General features: G+C 39.4%; 2 protein-coding genes and 1 long non-coding RNA gene across 10 annotated transcripts in view; 2 read left to right on the top strand and 1 right to left on the bottom strand.

Moving 5' to 3' along the window:
* The first annotated feature begins 56 nt into the window (after positions 1-56).
* Positions 57-21,470, top strand: BDH2 (3-hydroxybutyrate dehydrogenase 2). The gene is made up of 10 exons (XM_003929500.4): positions 57-131; positions 3,624-3,715; positions 4,571-4,649; positions 7,320-7,416; positions 8,760-8,868; positions 13,581-13,641; positions 14,676-14,789; positions 17,995-18,053; positions 18,735-18,827; positions 21,145-21,470. The coding sequence occupies exons 2-10, from the start codon at positions 3,644-3,646 to the stop codon at positions 21,196-21,198; spliced, it is 738 nt and encodes a 245-aa protein (XP_003929549.1). The 5' UTR covers positions 57-131; positions 3,624-3,643; the 3' UTR covers positions 21,199-21,470.
* LOC104651641 (uncharacterized) lies at positions 76-24,221 on the bottom strand. 4 transcript variants are annotated; one of them, XR_012516898.1, is made up of 3 exons: positions 24,141-24,221; positions 12,666-18,749; positions 76-161 (listed from the first exon to the last, which is right to left on the bottom strand). It is a non-coding gene; the product is annotated as an uncharacterized LOC104651641 (long non-coding RNA). The 4 variants fall into 4 exon arrangements; XR_012516900.1 differs by lacking the exon at positions 76-161 and having other exon boundaries at positions 8,262-18,345; positions 18,617-18,749; XR_012516897.1 differs by lacking the exon at positions 76-161 and having other exon boundaries at positions 8,262-18,749.
* Positions 23,935-24,503, top strand: part of SLC9B2 (solute carrier family 9 member B2) — a 59,932-nt gene continuing 59,363 nt past the window's right edge. For 4 of the 5 annotated variants that reach the window (XR_012516896.1, XM_074396523.1, XM_074396519.1 and 1 more), the window contains exon 1: positions 23,936-24,502. The gene's annotated coding sequence lies outside the window, so the exon portion shown is untranslated. Of the gene's footprint in view, position 24,503 lies in introns of all 5 variants that reach the window. The other variant, XM_074396522.1, reaches the window with a different exon arrangement.

Genomic DNA, 24,503 nt, shown 5'->3' with positions numbered 1-24,503 from the left:
CCACTAGTCTCTGAAAGGGTAACTACAAATCCCAGCATGCATTATTAAGCACTTGACTTGCTTCCATACAAAGGTCTCAAGTTTGTTGCTCCCACCGGGTTCCGGAGAACGCCATCAGCTCGCTGCTCAAAGTAAGATTTCCTAATGCTTTCGAAATGAAACTTTAGAAAGAGGAGAGATTTGTTAGATGTTTTGTTCTGTACGTTGCCTATTTCAAAATTAACCTGAGCAGTTAGATCAGCGTAAAGATGGGATTTTAATGAGCTTGAAACTGTCGTATGTATGTTTAATAAAGTAGCCAAAGAAAATAATATTCTTACGGTATCCTAAGTGAACATTTTTCTTCCTGGCTCATGAAAACAACGAGTTCCTGAATATGCTCTGTTTGTGCCTACACTAATCAAAAATCAACATTTTGATTCCAACTTTTGGACTAAGAAAGCCAATGTGTATGGTTTTCACATTGGATATACTGAGAGTTGCCTTGTTTTTACCATTTCAGGCCGTGTTTGCACTCATTTTCTCAAAGAAATCTGTTTCAGTTTGAGATTATGGTTTATCAAATGTTAAGGCTTTGACCCTAAAATCTGGTCCCAGAAAGACAGGAAGGCCAGCTAAGAGAAGGTTTTACAAAGTGCGTAGAAAGGCTGCTTTGTGCTTCAACAATTGTTCTGGAAGTGCTTCTTTGGGTGTCAGAAGATTTCTAGCAAAACCTTTGACTGGAGGCTTTACAGGGCCATACACCAAATACCACTGACAGTGTTGTAAAATAGCTTTTTGTACACCATGCTTAGGATCCGAGGAGGGTAAAGATAAAGCATATCTTTCTAAAGTATATCATTCCATGTTGAAAGCGAAAGTTTATCTTTTGTGTAAGAAAAAAGATAAAGCAAAAATTCAATGTATCAAAATAGGTCAGGCACTGTTAAAGCCCAGTTTTCCCATCGCCTAAAGAATGCGGACAAACTCAGAGGAAGTCAGTGAGTTGTAAGGTGATCCCTGGAGCCAGTTCTTACATGATTGTGTTAGTCTGCCCCTCCAAGAAGCCGACTCCAAGAAAGAATTAAATGTGTGTGGATTTTATTAGCGGAGATGCTGGTGTGAGGGAGAATGAGGAGAGAACTAGGTGAGGCTGCGAGAGCCATCAGACCTCAAAGCAAGTCCACCTGTGAGGGAGGAAGAGAAGGAAGACAGGTTGAGTGGAAGCATCCCAGACAGCTGTGCAGTCTAAGAGAGCTTCAGCCAGGTAGTAAGGAGCTTCTCCAGCCATTCATCCACTGGGGAGGAGCTCTGTGTCTCCCAGAAATGGGGCTGCCCTAGTAACAATGCATGCTCAGGCATTGGCTTGTTACAGCCCCAAGAAAGAGGCCCCAGAACAAGCTCAGAGATGCAGCAGCAGCTGCACCTCATTGTCCATTACTTCCTGGGGTGAGTGCCTCAGTATGTGAGACACAGGCTCCTGGTGCCACAGTGGGGATTTAGAGGGGCCTGCAGGGCTGTGAGTACCATAAGGCAATGCCATGAGATCTTCCCTTATACCTGCAATTTAAGAAGGCCTAGGTTTGAATTCATAGCTGTGAAACACTGTGCAAACCACATTTCTTTGCAATTAGCCCCACTGGTGATCACGCCCTACCTATCTCTTATCTCTGAAACACTTCTCCAATCCACCAATCTCTCCATCCCTGCTATTTTCTCCAGCCCTGCTATTTCACCCGCGCCCCTCTAGATAACCCTAGCACCCTCCTAATGCACCCCCTGCTCCTGCCCAGGTATCTTCTCCACAGTGACCCTTCCAAAATACAAGTCTGATTATGTTACACCCTTTCCATAAATCCTTCAGTGGCTGTTGCCTATAGGAGTAACTTGCCCTTCACCATGTGGAACTTGGACCAAGTGTGGAGGTTTGAAATGGAAGAGCATATTGGGTATAAAAAAAAAGAGTTTGGCTAAAGAGAAAACTGAGATAGGTGCAAAGAAAAAGGAGTAGATAATGTAAGCCCTCTAGGCTGGGCTAGCAACCTGTAAAAATTCAGGCAGGTAATGGAGCAGAGTGATTGTGCAGGCTACTTGTGCGTGTACTGGAAGTTGGTTCATCAACACCATCCAACTCACTTTTCCCTGTTTTCCACTTTATCAAAGCTGGAAACAAAAGTCTCTTCAAAGTTCCTGAAGGAGCTCACTAAATTATTCTTAAAGGAGCATACTCAACTTCCCAACCTCACTGCAGCTAAGAGTGGCCAAGTAGCATAGATCTGGCCAATGAACTGCAGGTGGGAATTTCTGAGGTTTCCTTCATAGATAGAAAGGTGAGGCCTCTCTGAAAGCCTTTTGGCTTTTGCTCCTCCCTTTCTTTTTGCCTGAAATGTGGCTATGATGCCTTGGACAAAGCAGCCACTTTGTGAGTTTGTATGAGGTCAGAGGCACACATTAATGACAGAGCCCAGCAAGAGAAGGAGCCTGTGTCGCCGAAGACAGCCTGGATTGATGGTCATTTGACTCTTCACCCCCAGCCTCACCACTAACCACTCCTCTCACCTTGTGATCTACAATCCAAGCACTGGTGAATTATCTCAGGCACATCACATTGCCCCTGTGTCAGTTTTTCTCAATCTTTTAGAAATTACTGATTATGCCTGTTAATGCATTAATACTGTATGCTTACACTTTAAAAAAGAATCGGCAGCATTGTGGGCTGGACTGTTCCCGTAGCAAAAGAGTCAGGAAGTCTGAGTTTAGTTCTGGCTTTCCCATTGACTGGCTCTATGGCATTGGGCATGTTTCAGCAGCTTCCTCATCTGCAAAATGGGAGTATTAGATGTGATTTGATCTTTCCATCCTTTTTGTTCAGTGAATATCTGAGACCAGCTATGAAATTTTTTCAAGAGAAAAGGAAAGACCATAAGCAATTGACAGTGCAAACCTCAACAGAAGTTTGTGGAAGAGAAATCAAGAAGTAGCCCTGAGTAGTAAGGACACAACAATTCCATAGCACTCTGTGCAGGGGTGGCGGGGAGAATGATGGTGGTAGTGAGTACTCTCAACACCAGAGGCTGTCCTCTCCAGGTACTGAAGGAAGGGTGACGTAAGCTAAATTCTAGTATCTAGGCTGGGTGCGGTGGCTCATGCCTATAATCCCAGCACTTTGGAAGGCCCAGGTGGGTGGATCGCCTGAGGTCAGGAGTTCAAGTCTGGCCAACATAGTGAAACCCCATCTCTACTAAAAATACAGAAATTGGCTGGGCGTGGTGGCTGGCACCTGTAATCCCAGGAGGCAAAGGTTGCAGTGAGCCGAGATCGCACCATTATACTCCAGCCTGGGGCCTGGGTGCAAAGAGCAAAACTCCGTCTCAAAACAAAACAAAAAAGTCCACTGTCTCTCATCAGTCAGCAATTCAGTGGGTTGTGCTAAATGTGTTTGATATACAATGCTAGGTATTAAAATAAGCATTCTGGGAGAATTCAGATGATGCGACTACTTGCACAGAGGTACTGTCTTTAAGTTCCTGAAGAAGCTCACTAAATTATTCTTAAAGGAGCATAATGAACTATTCATTCTAGATGTTACTGCCTGCACAAGACCATGTTCTACAGTATAACCCATTAAACACACATATCTTTAGATTAAAACACAGGTTCCGTTATGGGTCGACTTGATGGGAAAGTCATCATCCTGACGGCCGCTGCTCAAGGGATTGGCCAAGCAGCTGCCTTAGTAAGTTGCTATCTTTGTTGTCTGCTTACTAATTCTTGACCTATTTAATTATGTGGACTGTTGCCATAGCTGTTTACTTCTGCTCTGCTTTTTTTGTTTTTTACTTTTGTGCTTCTGCTGTGTTAAGTTATAAAAATAAATAAATAGGTCACTATTCCTAACCCCAGGCAGATGAAGGAATGAATACCTCATGTTTATTATATTACATCACTTATACATTTTGACTCTGAGAAATTTCTCTACTTCACTTTCTCTGCTTCATAATAAATTTGCTACAGAGGGCCAACAGGGTTACATAGCTTTCTGAAATTTTGTCAATTTAGATATATGACTATAGAATTATAAAACAGGTTTCCTTTGTCTTTTGATTTATATCAATTTCTGTTACACTGTATACACCACTTAACATTGCACCTTAAGTATAATGGTAGGATATGGTTTGACATTTATGAAAGCACTAGCATTCTCTTAATAGGAAAAATGTTGAAATAATCCATTTTTCTCTTATTATTTGGATTTAGAAACTCAAACTCAGAAATGGTATACAGTCTCATTACAGAAGAGCAGTATTTTGAGAGTATTAAAACAGCTGTCATTTTTTAAAATGTTATTTTGTTTGACATTACTTAAAGGGACTGAGATGACAGACACAATGTATGTCACATTCTTCTAATTAATGATAAAAGTAATAACACTGGAGAGGTGGTAAGACTAGATAGTTTGAAATTCTAGCTATCTTATAGGGAAAACAACAATGAAAATAAGATAAAGGAGAAAAGGACCACATGATGTTCTATTCATCAGCACAGTTTATTCAAGTAAACAAAGGATTTATTTGTACTTTGTATCTACTAGGCTTTTGCAAGAGAAGGTGCCAAAGTCATAGCCACGGACATTAATGAGTGCAAACTTCAGGAACTGGAAAAGTACCCAGGTAAGCAACTCAGCAGCTTGGACTTGGGATTCAGTGTCTGCAAAGTATTATAAAGCAATGGCACTCATGCGTTCAAAGAAAATACCTTAGCTACTCAGCTCCACTGCCCTGCTTCTTAGATTCTCACTCTGAGATGAAATCTATATTCTGTGAACCTATAGACAAAAATATGTGTACTTACATGCATAAAAAAATTTGAAGACAAATACTTAAAATTCTTTATCCAACACATTGAGGGATTCCATTCCTAATTACAAACTTACATGTCAAAATTTACTAGTTATTAGTTTTGATAACTTTTCACTGCTGTGCCCCCCTCCTCCAGGATAGCCCTGTCCAAGAGTAACATGATGTGAGCCACATATGTAATTTTAAAGTTTCTAGTATCCACGTTAAAAAGAAACAAGTGAAAATTAATTTAATAATATATATTATTTAATCCAGTATATCTAAAATATTATCTCAACATGTACTCAAGATAAAAAAAATTAATGGAATATTTTACCTTTTTCTTACTAAATATTTTATTTAAATGATTAGAAGTTTCTTACAAACTTCAATCACTAATTTTCTCTTCTTTGCAGCTTTTCTCTTAATTTTCTCTTCTTTGAGGTATAATTGAGAAATAAAAATTGCATATATTCAACATATTTTCATATATGTTGTAAAATACCCTGTGAAATGATTATCACAGTCAAGCTAATTAACATATCCATTACCTCATTTAGTTACCTCTGTGTGTGTGTGCTAAGACTACCTAGGATCTACTCCCTAAGCAAATTTCAAGTATGCATTATTATTAACTACAATCACTGTGCTGTACATTAAGTAGTATAACTGCAAGAGTGTACCCTTTGAGCAACATCTCAATATTTTCATACTAAATCCTTAAAATCCATGTGTATTCTACACTTGCAGCACCTTTCATTTCAGACTAGCTATTTTTCAAGAGCTCAATAGCCGTATGTGGCTGGTAGCTACCATACTTGACACAGCTCAGCCCTAAAATCACACATCATCATGAGAAACCCTAAGAGATACCCAGATTATTAGGTGTGCACCACCACTTCCTCACCCCACTGAACCAAACTCCAACATCAAATGATTTTAATTATAGTTTGCCCAAAGAAATCAGAACAGAGAACCTATTTGAAAGTTAACCCCTCCAGCAAAATAGAACAGGTTACATAATTAAACAGAAATTAGTTCCTTGAATTAGTTAATTGAATTGGAATATGTTGAATTATAATTCCAAGTCAAAGTAAAGAGGCTGCACTGGGAAAGCACAAAGATAAAGAAGTATTTTTGAAATAAAACTTCAGTCTTCCCTTTCTTTTTTTTGAGACGGAGGTTCGCTCTTGTTGCCCAGGCTGGAGTGAAGTGGCGCAATCTCCGCTCACCGCAACCTCTGCCTCCTGGGTTCAAGCGATTCTTCTGCTTCAGCCTCCCGAGTTGTTGGAATTACAGGCATGAGCCACTGCACCCGGCTTATTTTGGTATTTTTAGTAGAGATGGGGTTTCTCCATGTTGGTCAGGTTGGTCTCAAACTCCCAATCTCAGGTGATCTGCCCTCCTCAGCCTCCCAAAGTGCTAGGATTGCAGGCATGAGCCACCGCACCTGGCTTTCAGTCTTCCCTTTCTTTATTAATCTTTTCTATATTCCCCCAAAATAAAATAAACCATATACATATTATTTATAGTATATATTATAAATCATAGTATATTATGTGTATTATATATAATAATTGTTTATGTATTAATAATATATGATGCATATATTTCTAATGTATGATTTGTATTATAAATTATAATATAGATAACATGTTTATATATTATATGCATAATATATAGTGTAAACTATATATTATGCATATACATATTATACATATGTAATATACATGTGCATATTAATACATTGTTATAAATTATATATTATGCACATTATAAATAATGTGTATATATTTATAATAATGACTGCAGCTTTTGTTAGACACTGTTCAGAGTTTCTCAGTAGCTAGTATGGTGTGTATCTCTCAGGTTCCTGCCATGCTAAATCTCTCATGTCTAGCCTTCAAGTGTGTCATCCATTCTTCTGACCCCCTCATTGCTTCTCCTTGCATTTTACTCCAGAAACACATGTATTTGACTGGATACCTTTGACTAACAGAAAATAAATAATGGAAATGACATAAAGGGGAAACTCACAAATAGAAACAATCTTTTATTCCACAATCCCTGCTCTTCCCCACCCCTCACTCAGACAAAACTCAGCATTACTGTATAAGAACCATCAACCCAGTCTCCGGCAGGGGAAGGATGGGCTCAGATGAACCCACTTTTAGTTATTACTGCTGGCATACTGAGAAACATCTAACGTTCATCAGTCATACTTCACTATAAAGCCATTACTCAGAAAGGACCCTTATTATTTAATATGGAAAATGTACAGAGAGGAAGGAAGAGGGATGGATGGGTTTACTGGAGGAGTCAAGATGGGACTTTATGTTTACTAATGAGATCCTGAAGATTCTTAAGACCCTAGTAAGAAGGTCAGCAATCTATGAAGCCTAACTGGATAGATAGTGCAGTCTTCATACTTCACGCTTCAAAAGAGCTAAACCTTCAAGGCTAAACACTTTTAGGAATAGTGCCTTTTGTTTTATTTTTCAGGTATTCGAACTCGTGTCCTCGATGTCACAAAGAAGGAACAAATTGATCAGTTTGCCAGTGAAATTGAGAGACTTGATGTTCTCTTTAATGTTGCTGGGTAATTCATAACTTTTTAATTTCACTTTCCTTACAGAAGCTTTTCTATGACTTTCATTCAAATAATTTTGAAAATATGGCAAAATCATTTGTTGTGAACCATTCCTTGGGAAATATGGGTAGATTTTACACAGCATTTTCATGATGCATAAGACTCAGCAGGTAAGACAGCCTTAGAGTTTGACATGATTTGGGGCAAATGAATCCTACTCAAGACAGCTGATATTGATGCAAAGCTGTATTTTGTGTTACAATGTATGGAAGTTAAATTAAAGCAATAATTTCTGATGACCTATTTTATAAATAGTCTGTCCATCCTCATATAAGAATATACTCAGAAACATGAAACCAATAGTTAGCAAAGTCAGTTTTTGAGCATCTATTAAATTTTCAGCCATGTAAGGGATGTAGAAATATACCATGTGGTTCCTGCTGTCATGAAACCGACATTCTGATTGAACTGGCAGAACTGTGGTACATGGAAGTCACAGCTAACAATATTTTATAATTAATTACACAATTTGGGTCCAGAGGACCAAATCAATGAAGGTCTCAGTGTTTAGGAAGCTTCCCTCAGAAAGTATAACTTGAAAAAGAGTGAAGGCTACTTTAAGGGTTTGTTTTGTTTTGCCTTAATGTCGCTCATACAACAAGTGAACATTTCTCAGCATGTTAACGTTAGGACACTAGCAATATCACCTTGCTGCTGAGATGTTGAGACACTTGTTTTCCTTGCAGTTTTGATTTCCCTTGAGATTCTAAATGTTTGCCACCTGAGGCCTGAGGGCACGGTTGCTTTTGAAATAGAAATCATAGGAACCAAATAGGAAAATAGGGCAGATGATGTTTCTTCTCTTTTTTTTTTTTTTTTTTTTTTTTTGAGACAGAGTTTGCCTCTGTTCCCCAGGCTGGAGTGCAGTGGAATGATCATAACTCACTGCACCCTAGAACTCCTGGGCTCAAGTAATCCTCCTGCCTCAGCCTTCAAGGTAACTGAGACTTCAAGTGTGTGCTACCGTGCCCAGCCCTGTTCTCCTTTATCTGTTGTTTGTTTTTAATGGCATTGATGTTTCCAGCACAATTAGTATAAAGCTTCTTATGTTTGGTTACCATATTCTTGTTTGGAAAACAAGAAGGATCTTGTTTTCAGTAACATTTCTAGCTTAAGTTCTTGGGATTCTTACTAATATGACATACTAAGCAATAATACGTTTGAATTGTTTAAAATCTTGATAAGGAAAGAGACAGTGGTCTAAGTCATGAAGTGACAACAGAAATAATCAGCAAATGGAACAGAAAAATTTTAATGGCAATGATTCCCCCACTGTTTAATCACGCTTCTAGTTTTGTCCATCATGGAACTGTCCTGGATTGTGAGGAGAAAGACTGGGACTTCTCGATGAATCTCAATGTGCGCAGCATGTACCTGATGATCAAGGCATTCCTTCCCAAAGTAAGACCACCACCACCACCAGGCTAAGCACCACATTAGGTCTCCATACTAGGCACACAGAAAGGATCCCCGCATGTGCTGAAGAGTGATAATAACTATCATAATGATTAACATGCATGGAACATTTGTATCAAGGCATTTCACATAAATTAACCTATTTAACCTTCCAGTTCATCTACTCAAGGAATATTTATCAAGCACTTTCCACATGCCAAGCTCCATTCTAGGCACAGAAGACACATGAGTGAACTAAACAAAGTGCCTTCTATAAGGCAGGTACCATTATTGGGGGTGTGATAGGACAATTAGTAATCAGACATTGTTCAGAAGATGAAACTGAGTTTAGGCAACTTGCTCAAGGTCACAAGATTTGAAGCCTAGAAGTTGAGCCCCTTCATGAATTTCCGTCTAGGCTCGCATGTACCCCATTGCTTTTCTCTACCCTGAAGCTTCTCCCATCACTCTTGTTTTGATCTGAACCACAGTGGTAGTGGGCAGGTGAGTGACAGCATGTGCTCAAGAGAGCGTTCCTCCTGGGCCTGCTTCCCTTGAATTCTCAAGCCTTCACAAAATGCATCAGTGTTTTAAATTTTATTTTATAAACAAGCATTAAGTACCTCTTGGTATAAATCACTATATAAGGTGTGCTAGGGGAATATAAATATGGGTAACATACATCCCTGACCTCAAATGAGCTTATAAACCAATAGTAGCAAGATGAGGCAATGAAAGGGGCTGACCGAGTACAGAGCCAGCTCAGATCAAGGTTGTAAACTGAACTTAGTGAAATGCAGAAGAACCACTTTTCCCTTCCATCCCAATTGGATTCGATGTCCTGTCCACATCAGCGCAGGAGAAGAGCTTTTTTAATGGCACAGCAGAGCTGACACTCTGCTCTGAATATTCAACCTAATGTCAAGAAGTGTCCAGATGAACATTAACAGGAAAATTAGAGAAACTAGTAAACTTAATAATGAAGGAACTTTTAAAAAAAATCTACCTGTTTAGTGCCTAGAAGGGATCTTTGGGTGGGTCCACAGAATGTTGAACTAGCAAATTTTTAAACAATTTTTTTTTAAATGTAAGTTGCTTTTTTAGCCTCTTTGGAATTTATGAGAATCTATATTATTTGGAACATGAATGTATTTTTGAAGATGGATCCTTTGTATAGGTTATAGGGGTAGAGCAGAGACTACAGTATAGGAGGAAAGCTTAGGTCATAGTGGATAAGATGTATGAGATTCATTTGCAAAACCAGGTTCTAAAGTGCTTTACAAATTTTAGTAAAGGAAGTAAGTATGGGGTACAGTGGTGCTGAAATGTAAGCTTTTGTTAATTTTTAAAATATACAAACATTAACTTACAAACTAGTGAGTTTGCTTGTGATTTACAACATCTTAACAATAATCCATATGAGGCAAAATCACAGATTTGTTTAAAAAAAATCTCAAGAATTGTTAATGGCAGGGATATGGTATTAGAAGGTTCCAGTGCCACTTGTTTAAAGTGACCCTGACAAAACTGAATCCTGGTCTGGGACTCTATCATCAAAAGCCCTTAGGTACAGTCTGAGCCCTGCCCCTAATTAGCTATGTTTCATAGAGATGGAACTTGCACCCTCCCAGTACATATTTCTTTTAGCTAAAAAAATGAGGATAATAGATTATACAATCACTTCCAGTCATAATTATCTCAGAGCTTCTGTATCATTAACTATGATGCACATATCACAGGTTACAACTTTCCAGGGGAAGCCAGAATTTGGAGTCTAGGCAGATCTGGAAGGTCACAGCTGGTCAGAACATAGGAACACTCATAGGAAATTTTTGTTCATGGATAGATAGACAGGAAAGCATTCCAAGACTGGAAGATCAATCAAAAGGCAGAGGACAAGTTGAAAATACTTTAAGACGAGGAAAATGCAAAATCCAGGCTCCACCAGAAGAGAAGATCCATTAGGGCAAAGATTTGGGGATATCTTTGTTACTCGGGTTGGTTGGTTTGCTTGCTTTCCCCCCACCCCTTGCTGTATCTTAGAAGAGTCTGTAGCATATAGAGGTGCTCAGCAAACATTTGTCAAATGAATAAGTGAATCAAGGTTGTTAGTCAAGCTGGACCACTGGAGACCTAAGTGGTCAGTTCCATCAGGGTTAGGGGCTAAGCTCTGGCAAATGGAGGCAGAAGGGCTGGGTCAGAGTAAGACTAACTAGATGCAGCTCGACGAACTCTTGAGTGGTATTTTAAGCTTCTGGGAGATCAATCCTAGAGAGCAGTACTATGTACCAGGCACTTTACTTTATAGTCATGCCTGCCAGAGAGGGCAATTGCCTGAGGAGCCAGGGAGAGCCTGACACCATGAGGACAGCTTCTGACCTGGACTGGGAAGGCAGCATGGGAACAGGCACAGACTATGGGCTCTAGAAGAAGCAGAGGGCCTTGGCTGAACTTGGCTGAATGGATAGTGCAAGTGTTAGGGGCAGCACTAACATCTCTTAGATGGCTTTATTCTAAGGTTTTGCCCGAAATAATATGACATTTCTTTAGAAGAGTAGAGATGGAACCTACTTAATAACCCATCTTTACATATTAAATTGGGGTATATGTATTCTGTATGTATTTTACACGGGGTATGCTATTTGCTAAATCGGATAAGAAAGAACAATTTTAAGGCTTACTTTTCAACACCATTACACTTGACCAACATTCCTGATCCTTTTTATAAGAACCCCATTTCATTATGGTCCTCTTTATTATGTAAAACACACAACTGAGTTAAACATTTTTTCACCTGCTGTCTTCCTTAACTTGGTTGGGTTACAGTCAGCCTCTCCCTGTATCCACTTAGTCCATTCAGCACAGTGCCTTGGGATTATTTTAGATTCTGCTTTTAGGGGCAATTAGTAGCTAAATCTCAAAGCAAAATCAGAATATCCTAAGGAATCAGATCATCTTGGCCACACTGGTCCTAGATCCATTCAATCATTCACTTTCCCCTTTCCTACACGTCTTTTTCTAAAAGCTACTAAAGAAATTCATCCCAACAGAAGTCATTTTTTTCTCTAGACCCTTTACACTGCCACTGAGACTTCCACATACATGTAATAATTAGTAAAGTTTGAAAACATTTTTAAATTCCTAAGTTTTCTTTATTATATATTTATTTAGGTCTGGGACAGGGCCCAGCAATCTGTATTTTAAACTAGCACTTCAGGAGATTCTGATTCATCAACATGTATTGACTGCCTACTGTGTACACTGTCCAGGAGGACAAACAATCAAAGACCCTCATCTTAATAAATTCACATTTTAGTGGGGGAATTCTGAAGAACGTGTTCTTAAGAAACACAGGGAGAGTGGTGAGGCCCACCCTCCCTGCAGCAACCATCTACCAGGTCCTGCCCATCCTGCCTCTGCCCTCTCCTCCTCAGCTACTCATAGACATTTCTGCAGCTCCACTTCCAGCACTCTTTCCCTGAATCAGCTTCCAGTGGTCTCTGGGCACCGGAGTAATCTTTGTCATCCCAAGTCTGAACATACCACTCCTCCTCTGTTTTTTCTTTTATTGCATTTTAGGTTTTGGGGTACATCTGAAGAACATGCAAGATTGTTGCTTAGGTACACACATGGCAGTGTGATTTGCTGCCTTCCTCCCCATCACCTATATCTGGCATTTCTCCCCATGCTATCTCTCCCCAACTACCCATCTCCCGCTGTCCCTCCCCTATTTCCCCGCAACAGACCCCAGTGTGTGATGCTCCCCTCCCTGTGTCCATGTGTTCTCATTGTTCAACACCCACCTATGAGTGAGAATATGCGGTGTTTGATTTTCTGTTCTTCTGTCAGTTTGCTGAGAATGATGGTTTCCAGGTTCATCCATGTCCCTACAAAGGACATGAAGTCACTGTATTGCCTTCAGGGTAAAACTCAGGTTCTAAATTAAGCCCTTCTTGACCTCTGCAGCCTCATTACTTCCACGCCCTGCATTCCAGCCAGACCCAGCCCCTCCTCCCAGTTCCTGTCGGAACCTTTATGCCTGTGTACCCACTCCTCAAAACATCCTTTTATTTTTTCTGACTAATACTCTAGTGTTCAAAATCAGCCCATATCCTTCCTCCTCAGGAGGTCCCTCTGAGTGTTGCCCAGCCTGAATGGCTCCCTTCCTGCCCTTACCCTGCTGTTAGATCTCTGTGGAGGTCTTTGCTGTCACTGGATGTGGGTTATGTCAGCCACTCTAACCAGACTGGTTACGTCCTGTAGGCAGTGACTATGTTGCTTATCATTGAATCTCCTGGACCTAGCAAAATACCTGGCCTCAGTAGGTACTCAAAAAATATGTGTTGAATAAGTTTCAACACATACAGAAACTTATGGAATAAGTTTCCCAACATCAGTAACAAACAGTAAGAATTAACATTTATTCACATTTCATTTAACTCAGCATTCATTCGTAGTCTTGCTGACGAATGGATATCTTGTACCATGGGAAGGTGGTAATCCCCCTGGGAAATGCCAGTGAGTGTGGTCACATTGCCGTCATTTCCCAGCAATAGTTGATGAGGTGTTTTCAGTTCACTGTTAAGACTCCTTAATAGTGCTTAATTATTACATTAAATTTGTTCTGCAAACTCTAAGAAAATGCCAACCTTTTTAAAATGCACTACTTTAGCCCACAAAGTGGATTTTTTTTTTAAATGTCTGTTTTGTTTTGGCAGATGCTTGCTCAGAAATCTGGCAATATTATCAACATGTCTTCTGTGGCTTCCAGCATCAAAGGTGAGTCTGTCTCCTTCTGAAGCCCACAATGCTCGTATATGCACATCATTAAGAGTGATGCATTTGGGAACAGGTCATAGCAGAGATCATAATTTCAAATTATTGAAATAATTTCAAAACTGCTTTTTTCAAAATTCGTATTAAGTTCCATAACCATTAATCTAATTTTACCACTGGCATAACATCTAGTTATGCTAGATGTGAGCCAGTGATAAAATTAGATTAAAATGTGGAGTTTTTTTGCCTTTTATTCTTTTGAGTAGATTTGGAAATGAGTATCAGACTGGGAGAAGGAACCATTTAACATTTAATTCATTTAAAATGGTATATTGAGCACCAGTATGTGCTCTGCCCCCAAAAGAATTCACAGTCCAAAACCAGAAGCAAGGCAGCAAACATCATCTTCCCTGGTGTGATGACATATAACAGAGGTTTGAACAAAACGCTGTCACAGTACAGGGAAGTAACTGCTGTGAGTCTGTGGAATGCTTCCCATAGACAGCTGATCTGAGCCATCAGCGAGAAGTCAAGTTGAAGGACAAGGACAGCAGTGCAAACTGTGGATTGTGTCATGATCTAGCAGAGTTGGATCTGTGAGTTGAAAATGAAATAGTCACTGCTGAGATAACATTTCTTCTCTTTGCAAGGATACACGTATTAAGCATACACAAGAGAGGAGTGTCAAGAAGTTCCTAGGCCTCCTGCTTAATTATTTTGCTTTGTTCTTAATCTTTATTTTCTTTTGGAATCTGCCTAAGAGTTATAGCAACTGATGAGAAACTAAAACTGGTCCCAATGTTAAATAAGTTCAGCATTTCAATTAAGTCTCAATTAAGTTGTCCCTAGACTGATATAATTTCCCTAGATCCAGAATGACTCTATTAAAGGAAAAGATCTGTTACCAATCTTTTTAGAAAGGAGGAATGTCGGAGAAAGCATGAAAATGGCTAATGGGAAAACTTATTTGTGTTACCTTTCTAAAGGAAAATACATTTTTTATTTTTTCAATTGTTGAACCTTTCCTCCACCCTCAGGAGTTGTGAACAGATGTGTGTATGGCACAACCAAGGCAGCCGTGATTGGCCTCACAAAGTCTGTGGCTGCAGACTTCATCCAGCAGGGCATAAGGTGCAACTGTGTGTGCCCTGGTGAGTAAGGCCCTGCAGGGCTGGGAACTTGGCATTTCTGACACTGTTTGCCACCATGAAAGATATCTACAGAAGTTTGTTTACTATATGTTATATTGTACTCTGAGGAAAAGTTCAAATAAAGGGAGTTGGGGCTGGGCTTATTAAGGTAACAGTACAGTTGTAAGTTGAGAAGGAGATCCTAAGTCATTGGGAACGAGCCACAGCTGCAAAAGGCTTAAATGCTACTTATGTGTTGGACAATTCAGAATCAAGTAGCTAAGAGACATAGCTGGCCAGACTTGCTGTTGGGAAGCAGACCAGAGTTGACCTTTGCAGGGTAAAGACATCAAGGGAAAGATGAAAATGGACCATGCTAGGCCGGGTGCAGTGGCTTACACCTGCAATCCCAACACTTTGGGAGGCTGAGGCAGGTGGATCACTAGGTCAAGAGATCGAAACCATTCTGGCCAACATGAAACCCCATCTCTACTAAAGATACTAGAATTGGCTGGACGTGGTGGTGCATGCCTGTAGTCCCAGCTACTCGGGAGGCTGAAGCAGGAGAAATGCTTGAACCAGGGAGTCGGAGGTTGCAGTGAGCCGAAATCGTGCCACTGCACTCCAGCCTGGCAACAGAGTGAGATGTCATCTCAAAAAAAAAAGAAAAGAAAACACACTATGCTCACAGGACAGCAGGAAAAAGTAAGGGGAGCCTCCCAAAACACAAGGATCCACTAAAATCACTTGAACCACTGGGGTGGCCTATAAATCAAAAGGAGGCATTAACCTTCCTTTTTGCTATAAAAAGAGGGCCAGCAAACCACAGCCTGTGGGCCACATCTGGGTCACCACCTGTTTTGTAAGCAAAGTTTTACTGAAACACTTCCACAGCCAATTTGCCTATGTATTGCCTATAGCTGTTTTCATGCTATAATGGCAGAGTTTAGTATAATAGTTGAAACAAAGAAAATGACTCTCAAAGCCATAAATATTTGCTACTGCCTCTTTACCAAGAAAGGTGTGCTGATCCCTCATACAAGAGAAAAAAGAAAAGCGGAACTTTCTTATCTTAATAAATGTGGCTATGTCTCATTTTCTCAATAAGTATAGATGTGTTTATTAAATTGATAGCCACTTTTACCTGGTTCTACCAATCTAAAATGAACATAGTGTATCTAATAAGGATTATTAATGTTCTTTAAAAAGAAATTAACTATTGCATATCCAGGATCAAGGTTTCCCTCAGTTGTGTACACTTGATATGAGGCAGGGGGTGTGAAAGGGAAACATTTCAAAACAACCTGGGGACCTTTCACACCTGAAGGGCATGCCACAATTCAGGGAAGGAGTTCACAGAGAAAATTGTGTTGTTTAGAAAGTCTCACAGGAGATTTTGATTGAATCTTCATTTGAAACCCACAGACTCAAAGAGGGAAAACTAAACATCTCCCAAGCTACAGAATTTCAGTGACTGAGATGTTCTGTTTTATTTTTCTTGGTACCGAAATGTAAACACAGATAACACTAAGAAAAAGAAGAATACATGAGAGATCATTTCAACGGGTTTTGAGGTACACCCTGGTGATACTTGAGTCTAGCTATTCTTGGTGCCATTTACCCAGTGGAAAGAATGGTAAAATGATTTGGAAAATGTGGTTGTGTTAGCGACTGGACTTATCAGAAGATTGGAAAATATGTTATCAAACTCTTTGGAACAAGGAACTAGCTGTGACTCAGTAAACCAATCACAGAAGAAAACTTGAGGAGGACTGACTATGTCTCAGATGATGCTGATGGTTGTATAGTCAGAAATCTCCAGCCAGACTTGTGTAGATCCTGGCATAATATGTCTGTGCCATGGACACAGCTGAACCCAGTGACACTGGAATCCTCTAAAGGCATGGGCTTGCTCTACTGTTTTTATTTAATAGCCATTAGTACTAGTCAAATGAAGACATGATGTTCATCTACCTCAGAGGGAGAAAGCTGTTAAAGCTGTAGGGATTTTGAGGAGATTGTTAGTGAAAGCTTGAGGTGCACACTGGTCGTAGTAAAACTGTGGACTTTAAGGAGGCTACTGAGGGAAGTATTGAAAATTAGATAAAAGGGGATCTTTGTCATACAGTTTCAGAAAATATGTCAACACTGTCGCCTGTAGTATGAAGGAAGGCAGAAGATGTTACTGATGAACTGGGTGATGTAGCTAAGGCGATTTCTACCCAGAGTCTTGAAACTGTTGCCTGCTTATAGTAAAATGTGACAAGAGACAGATAACATAAATAGGGGGTTCCAAAAAGGAGTTAGGCTTTCTGATTTTGAGCTTTACCAGAAAAAATAGCAAATGATGCTAAAATTAAGAAATGCTTCCTGAGCAAAGATCAAATCCATGGCACTCTCAGGAACGTGATCTAAGGGTGAAGTGTAACTGTAAAACCATTTGTTGCAACCTCGGAAGGATCACATCATTTGCCAGAGTACTGTTTAGTCTGAAAAAAAAGGCCTCTAAAGAGAATATACAGTTTATATGAGTTAATTAAAAAGTCTGGGGAACTTGCTCTAGGAGACCAAAAACTAAGTGGAATTTTAAGTTTTTAGTGTTCTTTTTCTTTTTTAAAGTAAAATAACTTTAAATTAAATTACAGTTTTGATTAAAAACTTGAAACTATGGTTAAAAGTAGGAATTTGAAACAATGAAAATAGGCAAGGTGATGAGAAAAATTTAGTGCCACATGAATTACCAAGGACTATGGCAGCCATGGGATTGTCCCCAAAGATCCCACAGTGAACTTGACAGCAGAGAATGGTTTTGAGATCATTGAGTCAAACTGGATCCTTAAGCTGGCAAAGTGCTTGTATGATTTTATCTACATCTAAGGGTTACTGTGAGAATTAGCTCAGATAATATACATATGAAAATATTTAAAATCCATAAAGCATTATATAAATGCAATGTGACTGAAATACATGTCCTTGAGAATGCTAGGTGATTCACCAGAGTCCCTACGAAGAATCATAGTTTGTTTTTAAAATCAAATAAATGTTATTGAAGAAGTTATAAGTCTATTAAATAAGAGGCCTCAGGCAGGCAGATGTGAAGTTGCCATTTTAAGTCAAGAAGAAGAATCTCACTGATTGTTTTATCACACGGAAAGGAAGTTTCTAGTTATTGATTTCTTTTTCAGTTTAAGCGAGTAACCAAGCTGAATATCCCCCTTTGATTCAGGAACGGTTGATACCCCATCTCTACAAGAAAGAATACAAGCCAGAGGAAATCCTGAAGAGGTATGTCTAGCATTTAAAATGTATTTAAACCTTTGGTTAATAAATGCCCTCTTCCATACCTATAGCAGACAAATTCATAGAGACAGAAAGTGAAATGGTAGTCACCAGGGGCTTGGAAGGAGGGCAATGAGTAGTTAATGCTTAGTGAGCAGAGAGGTTGTTTTTTAAGGTGAAAAGAACTCTGCTTGGGAAGCTGAGGCTGGGGTACTTGAGTCCAGGAGTTTGAGGTACAATAGCGAGCTATGATCACAGCACTGCACTCCAGACTGGGTAACAAAGCAAGACTCCGTTTCTAAGAAAAAAAAATTAACAAAAATAAAATAAGAGTTCTGGAGACGGACAATGGTGATCGTGACACAACAGTGTGAATGTACTTAATGCCAGTGAACTGCACACTTAAAATGGTTAAGATAGTAAATTTTATGTTATGTATACTTTACCATAACCTTCAAACATGAAAGAAATAATGCTCTCATCTTTAATGTTAGCTTTCTGATCTGTCACAGTATCTGCGGGTTTTAGTATAACACAAATAATTTGAGTAACTGTGGCAAAAGACTCACCATAACCCTAGCTGATTATTCATCAAGGCAGCAAACCAGTGGATTCTCTTGCCTTTGACTCTTTGGAGAAGATGCAGGTGTTCACGTGACTGATGTCTGGTGTGGTTTCTGGTCACAGGCACGGAATGATTTCCTGAAGAGACAGAAGACGGGAAGATTTGCAACGGCAGAAGAAATAGCCATGCTCTGTGTGTATTTGGCTTCTGATGAAGTAAGCACTATTCTTTCCAAGGAGTTCATTATCCTCAATCACATTTGGCCACAATTTGCTCATCAAAATAGTATCATTTTAGAGAGTTTATGGCATATATATGCTAAGATGCCTCATTTATAAGATAGGGATAAATTCTCATTTAATATGCTCAAAGAAAGACCACTTTGATCTGAGCCACTAACTCTTTCTTATCCAGCTTTACCATAACATCCTGAAGCAAACAAAATGGAGGACTAAAAAAATGAAAGTGCTCAATTTTCTAAGAGACGGTTCCTTTAAAAAATTATAATTGGGGAAACCCTGATTAAATATAAGTCCAACAAATGAACCTCTAGGATTACAAGAGCTTTAAGTGAAATGAGGAGAGGATTAAGCAGATTTGTGTTCAGGGGACACAGAATTGGTGTGTGGTGGTTTAGTTTTACTTGTGACTTGTTTGGGAGCATTCCACTTGCTCTCTTTTCTCTATTAATTCTTACCTGTGGCTGGGCATGGTGGCTCACGCTTTGAATCCCAGTACTTTGGGAAGTCGAGGCAGGCAGATCACCTGAGGTCAGGAGTTTGAGATCAGTGTGGCCAACATGGCGAAATCTTATCTCTACTAAAAATACAAAAATAACCAGGTGTGGTGGCGGGTGCCTGTAATCCCAGCTACTCTTGAGGCTGAAGCAAGAGAATCACTTGACCCTGGGAGGCAGAGGTTGCAGTGAGCTGAGATCATGCCATTGCACTCCAGCCTGGGTGACAGAGTGAGACTCTGTCTCAAAATAAATAAAAAAATTTTTTTCTAATTATTACTTCTTTGTCATCATGTATGGAAATTTCTAATTTAACCTCTTCCATTTTGCATCTGTTTAACAGTTTTTTTCTTAATGGCTATTGTATACTTTTAAATGGCTTAAGATGAAGGCAAAAATGATGTTTATAAGGCATAGAGCACAAGAACATCCTCCTCTGTTTTATGTCTTGGAATACTATTTAACAAGGAACTGTAATGTGTGAGAAGGGGGAAGGAAAGGGGACTAGTTGAGAGTGAGGAGGGAACAACTGATAGCTCCTCTTGCTAGTAACTTGGTGCACACCAGGCTGTTGATGAATGTGACAGATACAGGGGTTGAAATGTTTCCGTGACAGCACAGTTTCTTCTCAGAACTTCTCCCAACTATTAACAACTATTGTTAATAGCTGGAGAAATTAATAGACAAATGTTTAATGGAGAAGTACATGAGCCTTTGTGATTTCTCTGAATCCGTATCTTCAGAAAAGCTCACTTGATTTGGGTACTGCTGATAAGCTAAATTACTGTTAATAAGCTTAGTTAGCCAGAGCTTAGGTTACAAAATATTTGGAAGAGTTCTGGCTTAAAATGTGCTACAAAAGTACCTTTGGCTTTTAGAGGTGTCCAGAGGAGTTTATATGAATAAAAGAACTTGCCTTTTCAAAGAACTTGGGGGAGCTGGAGGCATTTATTTGGTAAAGTGCCTAATAACTCCGTAGTTCACCTACTGTATATTACCAGCTTTTATATATGGAACCCTTAAAATTTCTCTATTTATTAGGATTGTCCTTACTTCCTCTTCCATTGTTTCAGGCTTTAGATGAATTTAGAACTGATTGAGTCTTTATTATCCATTTTAAGTTAAAAGATTTTTAAACTTCTACTAAAAAGATCACTTCAGCCTTAATTTTTAGAAAATGAATAATTTATGGTAATAAACCAGTAATTATTTTTTAAATCCTTAGTTTTATAAAGATTTGGATGTCTGAAACTAATATAGAATATTTGTATAGCTTAATAGGTTATAGTTATGCTTCAGCTCCTGGAATTATCTACTTATATTGACCAACTAAATATATGCTGTCTTTTTAAAAAAAAAAAAAACAAAAAAAAACTGGTCATTAACATGACCATTTTACGACTGGCATACATGTTCAAAAGTTTATTAGTGGCATAAAATTTAGCTAGTTTTGAATAGTTCTGAGTTTTAAAATGAAAATGTGTGTTTAGCCTATATCCTAATTTGGGAAATGGCTATATATCACCATTCCTTAATTTTGGGATTCTGAGACCAAATACCTCAGAGTGACATATGCTTAGGCACCAGCCAGAAGCCATTTAGTTTCAGATCACAAAACTCAGCAGTTCTGAGTCCACCAAACTTTAATTTGGATTTCCCTGAATTAAGTGTTTAAGTGAGGTTTCCTGTTAGGACAAGAGTAAATTGTGTAGTTATCCTAGTCATAGGAAAATTAGAAAATACAGCCTGTATCAAACCTGGTTAATTGTTCTGTCTCCTTGTGTTTATTACTGCAGTCTGCTTATGTAACTGGTAACCCTGTCATCATTGATGGAGGCTGGAGCTTGTGATTTCAGGATTTTGGTGGTGGGAGAGAAGGCAGCCCCTTCCTGTCTGCAGTGAACCTGGTTATGAAGAAAACTCGCCAATCATCTCTTTCCTGTTAATGACATGTTAATGAAAATAAGCCCTTTTTAATAATGTCACTGTTTGCAAGAGTCTGCTTCTTTAAGTATATTAATACCTTTGTAATCTCTTCTAAAATCACTGTAAGGAAATGAAATAAAAGTGTTGAACTCATTGCAAGAGAATAGTTTTTAAAATAAACCTCAATTTGTAAGAATGTCTTAGTCACTTTGGGCTGCTACAAAAAATTACCATAGACTGAATGTTATAGACAACAAACATTTCTTTTTCAGTCTGGAGACTAGGAAGTGCAAGATCAATGTGTGAGCAGATATGGTATCTGGTTAGGGCCCACTTCCTGGTTTGCAGATGGTGATCTGCTTGCTACATCTTCACATAGCAAGAGCAGAGAAAAAAAGCAAACTCTTATGTGTCTTTTTAAAAGGACACTAATCATGTTCATGAGGGCATTATCCTTATGACCAGATAACCTCCCAAAGGCCCGCTTCCTAATGTATCATATTGGGGTTTAGGATTTCAACACATGACTTTGGATGATACAAACAGCCAATTGCAGCATATAAAATTAAAATGTAAATATGAAGAAAAAAGAGTTTTTTGTTTTTTTGTGTTTTTTTTTTTTTTAAGGAAGAAGATAGTAACTTCAGAACTAGAATAGCTCATGCCTGTAATTCCTGCACTTTGGGAGGCCAAGGCAGGAGGATCATTTGCTGCCAAGAGTTCAAGACCAGCCCGGTTAACATAGGGAGGATTGCTGAGGCAGGAAGTAATCATGTCACCACACTCCAGGGTGACAGAGCAAGACCTTGTAGCTAAATAATAATTCCACTTTATTCTATTTTTCATTGTTCAAATATTTTTATATAATTCTGCATTGTTCTGTATGTAGATCCTAATGTTAAAATTTTACACCATCATAAATGAACAGCAAAGGTAGGAAGGTGTTTGGCTTCAATAACTTATAGTAAAAGGAGTAAAAGAGTTCTAAATTGTCAATCTGTTACATTATGAAAAATAATTCAGTGTTTATACTTAATGAATGTCATCCCTTATTAAATACTATTTTCTCAGTCTAAACAATCTTTATTAAAATAAGCAATGATACATGACATGGGCCTAAGAAATATATAGTTAGCTAACTGACAATATTTCAGTTTGAGGGATTTCTTTTTTAGATTAAGAACAGATTTCTTCACCAAACTCCAGAGTAACAGACAAGAGGTCATAAAATTTGGACATAGTCTCTGGATAAACAAATGTAAATTTAAATATAAATCATATAACAGGAAACGAATGAAATTAAATTTTCAAGAAAAAGCTTATGGATAATAAAATTCTATAACATCGTTAGGGCAAAGTCTTTTCATTTTAATTTAAGGGTTTTATGTTTGTTTTTTACTTGTTGCAGCCTCAAAGGACCAAATGGTATGATGCACACTGAGATAATAAATATGCAGTTCCTCTTAGCTGTTTTTCCTAAAACTTTAATAACAAGGAAAATTTTGAAATGGACAATGAAAAGACAACAGTTTATGTATGAGGAAGAATATCATGCCGTTGATGAAAGGTAGGTTAAAATTCACACAAAAGGATATTTTAACTAGCATTCCAAAAGTCTATTGATTATAAGAATATAATTTGGACCAGGCATTACATACTGAATTATGGATAACTTTGGTTTGTGACCTAGACCAAGTCACCCAATTTATCTTGGATTTTAGTTTTCTGGTTTGTGAAATTAAGGAATTAAGCTAAATCACTTGGGTTTCTTTTCGTGTATCATAATCAAAATGCTGTAACTTCTCTAGTGAACACTGACTCTTTCAAATATGCTATGAAATACTTTATGCTGTGAGTAGGTATACATGTATAATATATGTATAATGTGAACAAATTAATTCTAAAAAATGTACAATGCATTCTACAAAATGGGCTCTAACAACAAATGCTGTAAGTCAGTCTTTTTTGGAGTTGACCGTAAACTTAACATGTTTATAAATACTATCCGCAATAGAAACGAAGGAAAATCTAGCCAACAAATTCAATGTTCCCCGAAGTCATGTTAATCAAATCAGATGATATATTAATGAAGGACGTAAGACTAAAAGGAAAAATATATGTCATTCCTGTGGTAAGAGGAAGCTGAATGCCACTAGAAATTTTTGCAAGCTTTAGGAGAGGAAGAGTTCAGTTTAGGAAAATAATCGCTTCAGATGATCTGAAGGGTATTGAATGGAACCTAGGTTCATCACAAAAGAGGACGTAAGAGACAAGAATGAATGCTTTCTGTCTGGTGGAGAAATTTGAGGATAGTCTCCCTTGCCTGAAAAGCGGTGATTAAAATTGGCACTTGCTTACAGGAGTGAAAAACAGGTAAGGGGTGCGCGCGTCTACACACACACAAGAGGAACTACGGAGAAAAGGAAGACACAAACATGAAATAACTAAATAGAAACACACTGCAGGTGTTAAGCGATAAAGGGCGGGGGTGGGGGAGCAGAACAAGTCTTTCATCTCGCCATTTAATTGGTCACCTTAAGAAAGAATCCTATCTTTCCCACCGCAGCTGAGAAGACATTTCCAAAAAAAAGTAAGCTCACAGGTGGAGTATTGATACACAACGTACAGGTTGGTTTCGGGAACGATAAGCAATTGGCTGCCACGCCTGCGCCGCGGACTCCCGCGGAGCCTGCGCTGCTCTCCCCGCGCCGGGTCTGTTCATCTCCGGGAAGCTTCCCCCGGAGCGCTATGGTCCCGGCAGCAGGAGCCCGCACACGCGCCCAGTAAGGAAAAGCAGCGGAAAGGCCGCGCGGTGCGGCTCCGAGGCCCTAGGATGTGGGCCCGTGGTTGGCATGGCGCCACCTACCCCCTGCCAGACCCGAAACCCGGCGGAGGGCACACGCGGCGGCCGCTGCGGGCCCCGGACCAACCCGGGCTTGCTCCAGACCCCGTCCCGGCGCCGACAGGTCGGACCCTCCTGCGCTGACTCGCCCGGCGGGTGTGCGCGAAAGGCGTGGCCGCCTACACGCGGTGCCGCGCCCGGAAGCCGTTTATCTGCAATCCTCGCCGCTTCCCGGCTCAGCCTGGAACGATGCGCAAAGCGGGAACCCCAGCGCGCCGGTGGCAAGACCAGGCTCCGCTGCCTTCCTAACAGCCTGTTTCCTAATCCGACTGAGCCGGGTCGACTCCGCTGGAGACTGCCAAGTGGGAGGCCCCGAGACACTAAGGG

This window comes from Saimiri boliviensis, chromosome 3, assembly GCF_048565385.1.
Source record: "Saimiri boliviensis isolate mSaiBol1 chromosome 3, mSaiBol1.pri, whole genome shotgun sequence".
In the NCBI taxonomy this organism is placed as follows: Eukaryota; Metazoa; Chordata; class Mammalia; order Primates; family Cebidae; genus Saimiri; species Saimiri boliviensis.
The sequence above is the reverse complement of the archived record's forward strand: the minus strand, read 5'-3'. Positions and strand labels throughout refer to the sequence as shown.

What these genes read in the sequence shown, in the direction of transcription:
- BDH2 (XM_003929500.4), top strand. Translation starts at nt 3,644, where the DNA reads ATGGGTCGACTTGATGGGAAAGTCATCATCCTGACGGCCGCTGCTCAA. An exon ending in TCAAGGCATTCCTTCCCAAA is followed by an intron (nt 8,869 to 13,580) that starts GTAAGACCACCA and finishes TTGTTTTGGCAG; the next exon opens with ATGCTTGCTCAGAAATCTGG. An exon ending in GTGCAACTGTGTGTGCCCTG is followed by an intron (nt 14,790 to 17,994) that starts GTGAGTAAGGCC and finishes CCTTTGATTCAG; the next exon opens with GAACGGTTGATACCCCATCT.